The sequence below is a fragment of the Girardinichthys multiradiatus genome, chromosome 14 (genome assembly GCF_021462225.1).
Source record: "Girardinichthys multiradiatus isolate DD_20200921_A chromosome 14, DD_fGirMul_XY1, whole genome shotgun sequence".
Classification (NCBI taxonomy): Eukaryota; Metazoa; Chordata; class Actinopteri; order Cyprinodontiformes; family Goodeidae; genus Girardinichthys; species Girardinichthys multiradiatus.
Window position 1 is genome coordinate 6140833 of NC_061807.1, and position 15230 is coordinate 6156062.

The 15230-nt window shown below is 46.0% G+C and overlaps 1 protein-coding gene across 1 annotated transcript; it reads left to right on the forward strand.

The window, feature by feature from the left end:
• The first annotated feature begins 55 nt into the window (after positions 1-55).
• On the forward strand, positions 56-13460 carry psmb6 (proteasome 20S subunit beta 6). The gene is made up of 7 exons (XM_047386781.1): positions 56-207; positions 10183-10250; positions 10324-10389; positions 12712-12777; positions 12855-12984; positions 13059-13203; positions 13280-13460. Exons 1-7 carry the CDS (start codon positions 109-111, stop codon positions 13405-13407), a joined length of 702 nt encoding a protein of 233 aa, XP_047242737.1. The 5' UTR covers positions 56-108; the 3' UTR covers positions 13408-13460.
• Positions 13461-15230: the final 1770 nt, after the last annotated feature.

Sequence of the window (15230 nt, forward strand, 5' to 3'; positions counted from 1 at the left end):
TGTTTTTATTTTAGAGGTTTCCGACTCGGTGCCTGCTGAAAATGAAATAAATTCTGGCGGTATTCACGGACACCTCGTCCACTCATTGTTGAGCAGATAGAGACGAAAATGGCGGCCGCAGCACCTATGATACCGATCTTTGGGCAGCAGATTTCTATTAATAACGACATGGTTCCGGACTGGACAAGAGAGGAAGTCAGCACTGGGGTAGGTACCGGGTCGGTTTGAGTTGGGATTGGTTCGGTTCTTAGTCAGATCGTCTGAAGTCAGAAAGTGTGACAGAATGAGACAGCAGATCTGCTGCAGCTAGCGATGGTTAACGTTAGCTCCTGTTTGATTAAAGACTACACAGTAAAGACCCGAACCGGTCCGGGAGCAGAATTTGGTGGGTCTGATCCGGATATCGGTAGAGGTGGCTCGTGTTCATGTTTCCATCATCGGACAAATATGTTTAAATCAGGTTTGTCCGATGATCAACTTATGAAATTCATCCATCATCATCCATCCATCCATCCATCATCATCCATCCATCCATCCATCATCATCCATCCATCCATCCATCATCATCCATCCATCCATCCATCATCCATCCATCCATCATCATCCATCCATCCATCCATCATCCATCCATCCATCATCATCCATCCATCATCATCCATCCATCCATCATCATCCATCCATCCATCCATCATCATCCATCCATTATCATCCATCCATCCATCCATCATCCATCCATCCATCATCATCCATCCATCATCATCCATCCATCCATCCATCATCATCCATCCATCATCCATCCATCATCATCCATCCATCCATCCATCATCATCCATCCATCATCATCCATCCATCCATCATCCATCCATCATCATCCATCCATCCATCATCATCCATCCATCCATCATCATCCATCCATCCATCCATCATCATCCATCCATCCATCATCATCCATCCATCCATCATCCATCCATCATCATCCATCAACATCCATCCATCATCATCATCCATCAACATCCATCCATCCATCCATCATCATCCATCATCATCCACCCATCCATCATCATCCATCCATCCATCATCATCCATCCATCATCATCCATCCACCCATCCATCCATCCATCATCATCCATCCATCATCATCCATCCATCCATCATCATCCATCCATCATCATCCATCCATCCATCATCATCCATCCATCCATCATCCATCCATCCATCATCATCCATCCATCATCATCCATCCATCATCATCCATCCATCCATCATCATCCATCCATCATCATCCATCCATCCATCATCATCCATCCATCATCCATCCATCCATCCATCATCATCCATCCATCCATCCATCATCATCCATCAATCCATCATCATCCATCCATCATCCATCCATCCATCCATCATCATCCATCAATCCATCATCACCGTCCATCATCATCCATCCATCATCATCCATCATCATCCATCCATCATCATCCATCCATCCATCATCATCCATCCATCCATCATCCATCCATCATCATCCATCCATCATCATCCATCATCATCCATCCATCATCATCCATCCATCCATCATCATCCATCCATCATCCATCCATCCATCATCATCCATCCATCCATCATCATCCATCCATCATCATCCATCCATCCATCATCATCCATCCATCATCATCCATCATCATCCATCCATCATCATCCATCCATCCATCATCATCCATCCATCATCCATCCATCCATCCATCATCATCCATCAATCCATCATCACCGTCCATCATCATCCATCCATCATCATCCATCATCATCCATCCATCATCATCCATCCATCCATCATCATCCATCCATCATCATCCATCCATCCATCATCATCCATCCATCCATCATCATCCATCCATCATCCATCCATCCATCCATCATCATCCATCAATCCATCATCACCGTCCATCATCATCCATCCATCATCATCCATCATCATCCATCCATCATCATCCATCCATCCATCATCATCCATCCATCCATCATCCATCCATCCATCATCATCCATCCATCCATCATCATCCATCATCATCCATCCATCCATCATCATCCATCATCACCGTCCATCATCATCCATCCATCATCATCCATCATCATCCATCCATCCATCATCCATCCATCCATCATCCATCCATCCATCATCATCCATCCATCATCATCCATCATCATCCATCCATCATCATCCATCCATCCATCATCATCCATCCATCCATCATCCATCCATCCATCATCATCCATCCATCCATCATCATCCATCCATCATCATCCATCATCATCCATCCATCATCATCCATCCATCCATCATCATCCATCCATCCATCATCATCCATCATCATCCATCCATCATCATCCATCCATCCATCATCATCCATCCATCATCCATCCATCATCATCCATCAATCCATCATCACCGTCCATCATCATCCATCCATCATCATCCATCATCATCCATCCATCATCATCCATCCATCCATCATCATCCATCCATCATCATCCATCCTTCCATCATCATCCATCCATCCATCATCATCCATCCATCATCCATCCATCCATCCATCATCATCCATCAATCCATCATCACCGTCCATCATCATCCATCCATCATCATCCATCATCATCCATCCATCATCATCCATCCATCCATCATCATCCATCCATCCATCATCCATCCATCCATCATCATCCATCCATCCATCATCATCCATCATCATCCATCCATCATCATCCATCCATCCATCATCATCCATCCATCCATCATCATCCATCCATCCATCCATCATCATCCATCAATCCATCATCACCGTCCATCATCATCCATCATCATCCATCCATCATCATCCATCCATCCATCATCCATCCATCCATCATCATCCATCCATCCATCATCATCCATCAATCCATCATCACCGTCCATCATCATCCATCCATCATCATCCATCATCATCCATCCATCATCATCATCCATCATCATCCATCCATCATCATCCATCATCATCCATCCATCCATCATCATCCATCCATCCATCCATCATCACCGTCCATCATCATCCATCCATCATCATCCATCATCATCCATCCATCATCATCCATCATCATCCATCCATCATCATCCATCCATCCATCCATCATCCATCCATCCGTCATCCATCCATCATCATCCATCCATCAATCCATCATCCATCATCCATCCATCATCATCCATCATCATCAATCCATCCATCCATCATCCATCCATCCATCCATCCATCATCATCCATCCATCCATCATCATCCATCCATCCATCCATCATCATCCATCCATCATCATCCATCCATCCATCATCATCCATCCATCATCCATCCATCATCCATCCATCATCATCCATCAACATCCATCCATCATCATCCATCCATCATCATCCATCAACATCCATCCATCATCATCCATCCATCCATCATCATCCATCCATCCATCCATCATCATCCATCCATCATCATCCATCCATCCATCATCCATCCATCATCCATCCATCATCATCCATCAACATCCATCCATCATCATCCATCCATCATCATCCATCAACATCCATCCATCATCATCCATCCATCCATCCATCATAATCCATCATCATCCATCCATCCATCATCATCCATCCACCCATCCATCCATCCATCATCATCCATCCATCATCATCCATCCATCCATCATCATCCATCCATCATCATCCATCCATCCATCATCATCCATCCATCCATCATCCATCCATCCATCATCATCCATCCATCCATCATCATCCATCATCATCCATCCATCATCATCCATCCATCATCATCCATCCATCCATCATCATCCATCCATCATCCATCCATCCATCATCATCCATCCATCCATCATCATCCATCCATCATCCATCCATCCATCCATCATCATCCATCAATCCATCATCATCCATCCATCATCCATCCATCCATCCATCATCATCCATCAATCCATCATCACCGTCCATCATCATCCATCCATCATCATCCATCATCATCCATCCATCATCATCCATCCATCCATCCATCATCCATCCATCCATCATCATCCATCCATCATCATCCATCCATCATCATCCATCCATCCATCATCATCCATCCATCCATCATCCATCCATCCATCATCATCCATCATCATCCATCATCATCCATCCATCATCATCCATCCATCCATCATCATCCATCCATCATCATCCATCATCATCCATCCATCATCATCCATCCATCCATCATCATCCATCATCCATCCATCCATCATCATCCATCCATCCATCATCATCCATCATCATCCATCCATCATCATCCATCCATCCATCATCATCCATCCATCATCCATCCATCATCATCCATCAATCCATCATCACCGTCCATCATCATCCATCCATCATCATCCATCATCATCCATCCATCATCATCCATCCATCCATCATCATCCATCCATCATCATCCATCCATCCATCATCATCCATCCATCATCATCCATCATCATCCATCCATCATCATCCATCCATCCATCATCATCCATCATCCATCCATCCATCATCATCCATCCATCCATCATCATCCATCCATCATCATCCATCCATCCATCATCATCCATCCATCATCCATCCATCCATCCATCATCATCCATCAATCCATCATCACCGTCCATCATCATCCATCCATCATCATCCATCATCATCCATCCATCATCATCCATCCATCCATCATCATCCATCCATCATCATCCATCCTTCCATCATCATCCATCCATCCATCATCATCCATCCATCATCCATCCATCCATCCATCATCATCCATCAATCCATCATCACCGTCCATCATCATCCATCCATCATCATCCATCATCATCCATCCATCATCATCCATCCATCCATCATCCATCCATCCATCATCCATCCATCCATCATCATCCATCCATCCATCATCATCCATCATCATCCATCCATCATCATCCATCCATCCATCATCATCCATCCATCCATCATCATCCATCCATCCATCCATCATCATCCATCAATCCATCATCACCGTCCATCATCATCCATCATCATCCATCCATCATCATCCATCCATCCATCATCCATCCATCCATCATCATCCATCCATCCATCATCATCCATCAATCCATCATCACCGTCCATCATCATCCATCTATCATCATCCATCATCATCCATCCATCATCATCATCCATCATCATCCATCCATCATCATCCATCATCATCCATCCATCCATCATCATCCATCCATCCATCCATCATCACCGTCCATCATCATCCATCCATCATCATCCATCATCATCCATCCATCATCATCCATCATCATCCATCCATCCATCCATCATCCATCCATCCGTCATCCATCCATCATCATCCATCCATCAATCCATCATCCATCATCATCCATCCATCATCATCCATCATCATCAATCCATCCATCCATCATCCATCCATCCATCCATCCATCATCATCCATCCATCCATCATCATCCATCCATCCATCATCATCCATCCATCATCATCCATCCATCCATCATCATCCATCCATCATCCATCCATCATCCATCCATCATCATCCATCAACATCCATCCATCATCATCCATCCATCATCATCCATCAACATCCATCCATCATCATCCATCCATCCATCCATCATCATCCATCATCATCCATCCATCCATCATCATCCATCCACCCATCCATCCATCCATCATCATCCATCCATCATCATCCATCCATCCATCATCATCCATCCATCATCATCCATCCATCCATCATCATCCATCCATCCATCATCCATCCATCCATCATCATCCATCCATCCATCATCATCCATCATCATCCATCCATCATCATCCATCCATCATCATCCATCCATCCATCATCATCCATCCATCATCCATCCATCCATCATCATCCATCCATCCATCATCATCCATCCATCATCCATCCATCCATCCATCATCATCCATCAATCCATCATCATCCATCCATCATCCATCCATCCATCCATCATCATCCATCAATCCATCATCACCGTCCATCATCATCCATCCATCATCATCCATCATCATCCATCCATCCATCATCATCCATCCATCCATCATCCATCCATCCATCATCATCCTTCCATCATCATCCATCATCATCCATCCATCATCATCCATCCATCCATCATCATCCATCCATCCATCATCCATCCATCCATCATCATCCATCCATCCATCATCATCCATCATCATCCATCCATCATCATCCATCCATCCATCATCATCCATCCATCATCATCCATCATCATCCATCCATCATCATCCATCCATCCATCATCATCCATCATCCATCCATCCATCATCATCCATCCATCCATCATCATCCATCATCATCCATCCATCATCATCCATCCATCCATCATCATCCATCCATCATCCATCCATCATCATCCATCAATCCATCATCACCGTCCATCATCATCCATCCATCATCATCCATCATCATCCATCCATCATCATCCATCCATCCATCATCATCCATCCATCATCATCCATCCATCCATCATCATCCATCCATCATCATCCATCCATCATCCATCCATCCATCCATCATCATCCATCAATCCATCATCACCGTCCATCATCATCCATCCATCATCATCCATCATCATCCATCCATCATCATCCATCCATCCATCATCATCCATCCATCCATCATCCATCATCATCCATCCATCCATCATCATCCATCATCATCCATCCATCATCATCCATCCATCCATCATCATCCATCCATCATCATCCATCCATCCATCATCATCCATCCATCCATCCATCCATCATCATCCATCAATCCATCATCACCGTCCATCATCATCCATCCATCATCATCCATCATCATCCATCCATCATCATCCATCCATCCATCATCCATCCATCCATCATCATCCATCCATCCATCATCATCCATCCATCCATCATCATCCATCCATCATCCATCCATCCATCCATCATCATCCATCAATCCATCATCACCGTCCATCATCATCCATCCATCATCATCCATCCATCATCATCCATCCATCATCATCCATCCATCATCATCCATCATCATCCATCCATCATCATCCATCCATCCATCATCACCGTCCATCATCATCCATCCATCATCATCCATCCATCATCATCCATCCATCATCATCCATCCATCATCATCCATCATCATCCATCCATCCAGCCATCATCATCCATCAATCCATCATCACCGTCCATCATCATCCATCCATCATCATCCATCCATCATCATCCATCCATCATCATCCATCCATCATCATCCATCATCATCCATCCATCCATCATCACCGTCCATCATCATCCATCCATCATCACCGTCCATCATCATCCATCCATCATCATCCATCCATCATCATCCATCCATCATCATCCATCCATCATCATCCATCCATCATCATCCATCCATCCATCATCACCGTCCATCATCATCCATCATCATCCATCCATCATCATCCATCCATCATCATCCATCCATCATCATCCATCCATCATCCATCCATCATCATCCATCCATCATCATCCATCCATCATCATCCATCCATCATCATCCATCCATCATCATCCATCATCATCCATCCATCATCATCCATCCATCATCATCCATCCATCATCATCCATCCATCATCCATCCATCATCATCCATCCATCATCCATCCATCATCATCCATCCATCATCATCCATCCATCATCATCCATCCATCATCATCCATCATCATCCATCCATCATCATCCATCAATCCATCATCACCGTCCATCATCATCCATCCATCATCATCCATCCATCATCATCCATCCATCATCATCCATCCATCATCATCCATCATCATCCATCCATCATCCATCCATCCATCCATCATCCATCATCCATCCATCATCATCCATCCATCAATCCATCATCATCCATCCATCATCATCCATCATCATCAATCCATCATCCATCCATCCATCATCCATCCATCATCATCCATCCATCATCATCATCCATCCATCCATCCATCATCATCCATCAATCCATCATCACCGTCCATCATCATCCATCCATCATCATCCATCATCATCCATCCATCATCATCCATCATCATCAATCCATCATCCATCCATCCATCATCCATCCATCATCATCCATCCATCATCATCATCCATCCATCCATCCATCATCATCCATCCATCATCACCGTCCATCATCATCCATCCATCATCATCCATCCATCATCATCCATTCATCCATCCATCATCATCATCCATCCATCAATCCATCATCATCCATCCATCAATCCATCATCCATCCATCCATCATCCATCCATCATCATCCATCCATCATCATCCATCCATCATCATCATCCATCCATCCATCCATCATCATCCATCCATCATCATCCATCAATCCATCATCCATCCATCATCATCATCCATCCATCCATCCATCATCCATCCATCATCATCCATCCATCCATCCATCATCCATCCATCATCATCCATCCATCATCATCCATCCATCATCCATCCATCATCATCCATCCATCATCATCCATCCATCATCATCCATCCATCATCATCCATCCATCATCATCCATCATCATCCATCCATCATCATCCATCCATCATCATCCATCCATCATCATCCATCCATCATCCATCCATCATCATCCATCCATCATCATCCATCCATCATCATCCATCCATCATCATCCATCCATCATCATCCATCCATCATCATCCATCATCATCCATCCATCATCATCCATCAATCCATCATCACCGTCCATCATCATCCATCCATCATCATCCATCCATCATCATCCATCCATCATCATCCATCCATCATCATCCATCATCATCCATCCATCATCCATCCATCATCCATCATCCATCCATCATCATCCATCCATCAATCCATCATCCATCATCATCCATCCATCATCATCCATCATCATCAATCCATCATCCATCCATCCATCATCATCATCCATCCATCCATCCATCATCATCCATCAATCCATCATCACCGTCCATCATCATCCATCCATCATCATCCATCATCATCCATCCATCATCATCCATCATCATCAATCCATCATCCATCCATCCATCATCCATCCATCATCATCCATCCATCATCATCATCCATCCATCCATCCATCATCATCCATCAATCCATCATCACCGTCCATCATCATCCATCCATCCATCAATCCATCATCATCCATCCATCATCATCCATTCATCCATCCATCATCATCATCCATCCATCAATCCATCATCATCCATCCATCAATCCATCATCCATCCATCCATCATCCATCATCATCCATCCATCATCATCCATCCATCATCATCATCCATCCATCCATCCATCATCATCCATCCATCATCCATCCATCATCATCCATCAATCCATCATCCATCCATCATCCATCCATCATCATCATCCATCCATCCATCCATCATCCATCCATCATCATCCATCCATCCATCCATCATCCATCCATCATCCATCCATCATCATCATCCATCCATCCATCATCATCCATCCATCCATCATCATCATCCATCATCATCCACCATCCATCCATCATCATCCATCCGTCCATCATCATCCATCCATCCATCCATCATCATCCATCCATCCATCATCATCATCCATCATCATCCATCCATCCATCATCCATCCATCATCCATCCATCATCCATCCATCATCATCATCCATCCATCCATCCATCATCATCCACCATCCATCCATCATCATCCATCCGTCCATCATCATCCATCCATCCATCCATCATCATCCATCCATCCATCATCATCAGCAGATCAAGGCTCAGACGGTGTTAAATAGATTTTGTCCGATAATGGATGCCCGATATTGTAGCTGTTGGATAATGACCTGACCAGGTGGAGGTGACCTCCTGACCAGGTGGAGGTGACCTGACCAGGTGGAGGTGACCTGAAGAACCTGAAGGAACAACTGGTCTGGTGTCTGGTGAACAAACGTGTCCGATAATGGAATCAGCTTTGAGCATTAAGCAGTAAGAATACTGAGTTAAATGTGTGTGTGTTTCAGACCACCATCATGGCGGTGGAGTATGATGGAGGAGTTGTGATTGGAGCTGACTCTCGGACCACCACAGGGTGAGGACAACAGGAAGGTGTTCACCGTCTGTAGTTAACCAGGTAACCTCACCTGTCTGTGTCTCCTCCTCAGAGCTTACATCGCCAACAGAGTGACGGACAAACTGACTCGGATCCACGACAAGATCTACTGCTGCAGGTCAGTTCCCCATGGGGCTGGTTCTGGTCCAGAGTTCATCCTGGTTCTGGTCCAGCGTTCAGCCTGGTTCTGGTCCAGCTTTCAGCCTGGTTCTGGTCCAGTGTTCAGCCTGGTTCTGGTCCAGCGTTCAGCCTGGTTCTGGTCCAGAGTTCAGCCTGGTTCTGGTCCAGCGTTCAGCCTGGTTCTGGTCCAGCGTTCAGCCTGGTTCTGGTCCAGTGTTCAGCCTGGTTCTGGTCCAGTGTTCAGCCTTTACTGCATCTTTCCAGATCTTCATTCCATTTATGAAGAATTATTTTAGCTGCTAGAAATAATAAATGAAATATTTAACAACCCGTCTGTTGTTCTCCACGGAGTCATTAGTTCAGAACTCAGAACCTCATTCTGGACCTTTCTTGGACTCTCATCTTCTGTCCTGTTATCAGGACTAATATTACAGTAGATGTAATCTAGCGCTAGGTCCAATCGGTCCATTCTGAGTCGGTTCTCAGGTTTAACCCGACCTTCATCCTGGGTTCAGCTGCTCTGCCTCCACCTTCTGGTTGACTCCACAGCGGTTCTGGAAGGAACCGTCTCCTCTACTGCAGGCCTGTTGAGGCTCCATGTGACCTTTCAGGTAATGAACGAAGCAGGCCGATGGTTCTGGACTCAACTAACAGCCAGTCCGGCCCAGCTGGGTGAGTAGTTGCCTGGTAGCGGTGCTGCTTGCTCTAGTTTGGACTCATTTTCTGCTGAGGTGGATCAGGCAGCGCTTAGATGGAAGACAACAGAAACAAATCTTCTTGATTTTAGATCAGATGTGAAGTTCTGGGACTTTATTCATCTTTCTAACAGATGTTCTTCTAAATGTCTTCTTTCCTGACCTTCTGGGCCATTCAGGAAACATCTGGAGCTTCAGTCCCTGAGCTCCAGGTCTACGACCCACCTGGTCGTGTGTACAGTGACCCAGAGTCTTAGAATCAGGATCATTGATTCATTGACAAGGAGACCAAGACCTCGGACTTCATCTGGAACTCAGAGCTTCTCAGCAACCTGCTGCTTCTCTGCTACCTTGTTCTCCAGAACATTTAGAGGTGGATCTCTGATCTTCACTGGTCTCTGACCACCAGCTGACGTGATTCAGACATTTCCTACCTGCTTGTTTTGGTCTATGGAGAAGAACCTTTCAGGTGGGATATTAACTCTGGTCCATTGGGCTAAAGTTCTGGTTCAGAACGGGTCGTAGACCTTCTGTGGTAGAAACCTTGTAATTAGCTTCAGCTTCTCAGAGTTCAGAAGGTTTGACCTCATTAGCTTGATGTTCTTCCATGGATGGAAGTTCCTCATACATGTTTCCTTCTAGTTGAACTTGCTGGAGCGGTCCAGGACTTGTTCCCTTTGGTCCAGAAGGTCCAGAATGTGTTCGGTTCTGGAGGCCCGGTGTCCTGCTCTAGATGTTTCCCTGCTCCAGGACACCAGATTTCCACTGATGGTTGAGCAGCAATCCCCTGAGTCAGGTCTGCTGAAGCAGAGGAACATCTAAACCATGCAGGACACCGGGCCTCCAGAATCGACCATGGACAACCCGGCCATAAACTGTCCTGGTGCTGCATTTATGGACCTCAGAGTTCCATCTTCTGTGTTCCTCTAACGTCAGTCATTGATGACCAGAATATTCTGACTAAATCCAGCAAACTGAGAGAATCTGGTTCTGAACCCAACCGGCACCAGGGCCGAAAACATCTAATGTTGAAGCTGATTTTATCTGTTAGGAATCATCTCCATGACGACCCGTCTGTAGGATCTGGCTCTGAGCTCTGGATCAGAACCATTGAAGACATGAAGGCAGTGAAAGCCCATTAAACCAGATGATGTAGAACTCTTCAGATGTCCCACCAGACGGTTCTGGTTGATTGCTGTTTGATAGATTCTGCTGCGCTGCTTTGGACCCAAACAGCTTCTGGTGCTTCCATCAGTCACATGGTCTCAGTGGGCCTACTGCTGTTCTTGTTGGACCAGAACAGGGTGCGACCCGGCTTATGTACCGTTTAAAACCATGTGCCAACCCCTCCCACTCTGCAGCAGCTGACCCGGCTGTGCTCCGGGTTACTTTGGACTCAGATTCTTGTGACTCCATTGGTTCAACCTGATTCCGGTTCTGGAAAGCACAGAAGGTGTCTCTGAACCCCAGTCAGAACCGAACCAAACATCCTCTGATCCATGTTGTCCATCCATTTTACTGACAAGGTCCCATCAGAACCTTCAGGATGTTCCCACAGTTAGCAGCTCCTCATGAATCCGTCTGGTCCATGTTCTGGTTCTACCTGGACTCTGTCTGTGTTTCAGGTCTGGATCGGCTGCAGACACTCAGGCCATCGCTGAGGTGGTCTCCTACCAGCTGGGCTTCCACAGGTACTGACTGGGTTTGCTGCACAGCCTTTGGGTTCTGACGGGTTCTTGAACTGTGGTTCTGTCCCTCCTCCCCGCAGCATCGAGCTGGATGAGCCCCCCCTGGTGGAGACGGCAGCCAACCTGTTCAGAGCCAGCTGCTACCGCTACAGAGAGGAGCTGATGGCGGGGATCCTGGTGGCCGGCTGGGACCGCAGGAAGGGAGGACAGGTGGGTTTCACAGGTACGTCCAGGCGAGATCGCCTGGTTCTGGTCCCGTCTGACTCCACCTGTGTCTCCACCAGGTGTACTGCGTTCCTATTGGTGGGATGTTGGTCCGTCAGCCTGTGGCGGTGGGCGGCAGCGGCAGCACCTACGTCTACGGTTTCATGGACTCCAACTACAAACCAGGACTAAACAAGGACCAGTGTCTGGAGCTCGCTGCGTCAGGTAAAACACTGCTGCAAGGCATGCTGGGAGCTGTAGTCCTTCACATCTGCTAACTGTGTGCCGGTGTGTGTTCCAGCTCTGTCTCTGGCCATGGAGAGGGACGGCTCCAGTGGTGGCGTCATCAGACTGGCCACCATCTCTGAGGAGGGGGTGGAGCGTCGGGTTATACTGGGAAACCAGCTGCCCAAGTTCTCCACTCACTGAGCATGCTCAGTTCGTCTGTTTATGATGTGTTAATAAAGGTTTCAGTCCATCAATCAGCTGTTTGTGGCTCATTCTGTCTGATTGGATCAATAAATCACATGACCAATCAGACTGCAGTTCCCTCAGGGTCCAGCAGGGGGAGACATTCTCACTGATAAACCAGTACTGAGACCCAGTTCCTTATTCCTGAGGATCCTGGATGATCAGAACCTGTCCTGTTGAGATATTAACTTCCTGCTAGCTGACAGGAAGTTTAAATCTCAGTCTGACTGAACTGATACCTTCTGGGTTCTCTCAGCTACGGGCCTGGACCCGAGCAGCCTGACCACTGCAACACAGAGGCCTGGATGAGGTGTGAACAGCAGGAAATGAGGTCACAGAGGTCGTTCTTACTCAGGTGGACCTCTGGGTCTGTTTAAACATGATTGTTCTGCATGTAAAACCAGAAACCTGTTTAAATCACAGCTTTAATCCAGTTTGACTCTGAATTAAAGTCCAGTTGGTTCAGTTTGGTCAAAATGTTTTTGTGTTTAAAGGAACTTTTATCTGATCAGGTTCTGGTTTTAAACCGGTTTCTACACCAGATAAAATTAATTATATCATTTTATCAGCAGGTCTGATATGAGAAATTTAAAGCTTTATTTGACATTTTCTCCAGTTTTATGAATCTGTTTTCATTCTCAGTCTGAATATAATCTGAGGGTCGCACGGTGGGTCAGTGGGCACCACAGAAGGTCCAGGTTCTTGGGTTGTTCCTGCATGGAGTTAGCATGTTCTCCCTGTGAATACATGGGTTCTGTCCCGGTTCTCCTGGGTATGAGTGGGTTTGTCCTCGGCGTCTCTGGACAGAGGACATGTCTGTGGTGTTCCAGTGGTAAAACACTGCATGTTCCTCTAGATTCTGACTGAATCGTGTCTAAAAGAAGAACAGAGGAGGAAACGTCTGTCTTTGTTCTGGTTCTGATCCTCAAACAGAGGCAGGTGTGAGGAGGAGGCGGAGCTCTCACCTGTCTGTCGCTGCTCCTCTTCCTGTTTCCCAGACTCAACCTGAGCTTCCTCCTCTCACCTCCATGAACAAAGAGAGGACACCTGATCCAGCTCTGTTGTCCTCAGAGGAGGAGGAGGAGGAGGAGACTCCTTTGTTCCTGCTGTTTACGGGACTGAAGATGAAGCTCTGAAACCTCCTGCTGCTAGAAGATCACATGCAGGAGAAACCCAGCTCACATATCTGACCCAGAAAACTCAAGACATCAGAATCCCTGAAGTTCCGTCAGTCTGATGGGAAGCTGGAGGTAAAACGGACTGACACCAGCGGACTGAGCTGAACCGCAGCAGAACAGATCCAACTCCTGATCCACAGTCCATCAGTCAGTCAACCAGCAATCTGTTCATCAGTCATCTCCACATCAGAACCTCAGGTGCTGCAGAGCAGAATCAGGACACCAGAACACCATGAAAGTCCAGATTTAGACTGGGCCAACACTGAGATGAACCCAGAACAGAGTCAGAATCACATTTCTAGAGAAAGTTGCTGCTGCCTCAGCTTCCTGCTGGTCCTGGCTGATGTTCTCCTGTTCCTGGTGATGATCATCCAGGCTGCTACATCGCAGATGTTCCTGCTGGGATGGACTCTGCAGCTCTCGGTTCCTCGGTTGTTTTCCTGAAGTCATTTCAGCTCCTTCAGAGTAAAACATCCTGAAAATGAGGATCTTCATCAGGTTTATGTCATCTAATGATGCCGAGGAGTCAGCTGAGCAGACCTGAGGATCTTCATCAGGTTTATGTCATCTAATGCTGCTGAGGAGTCAGCTGAGCAGACCTGA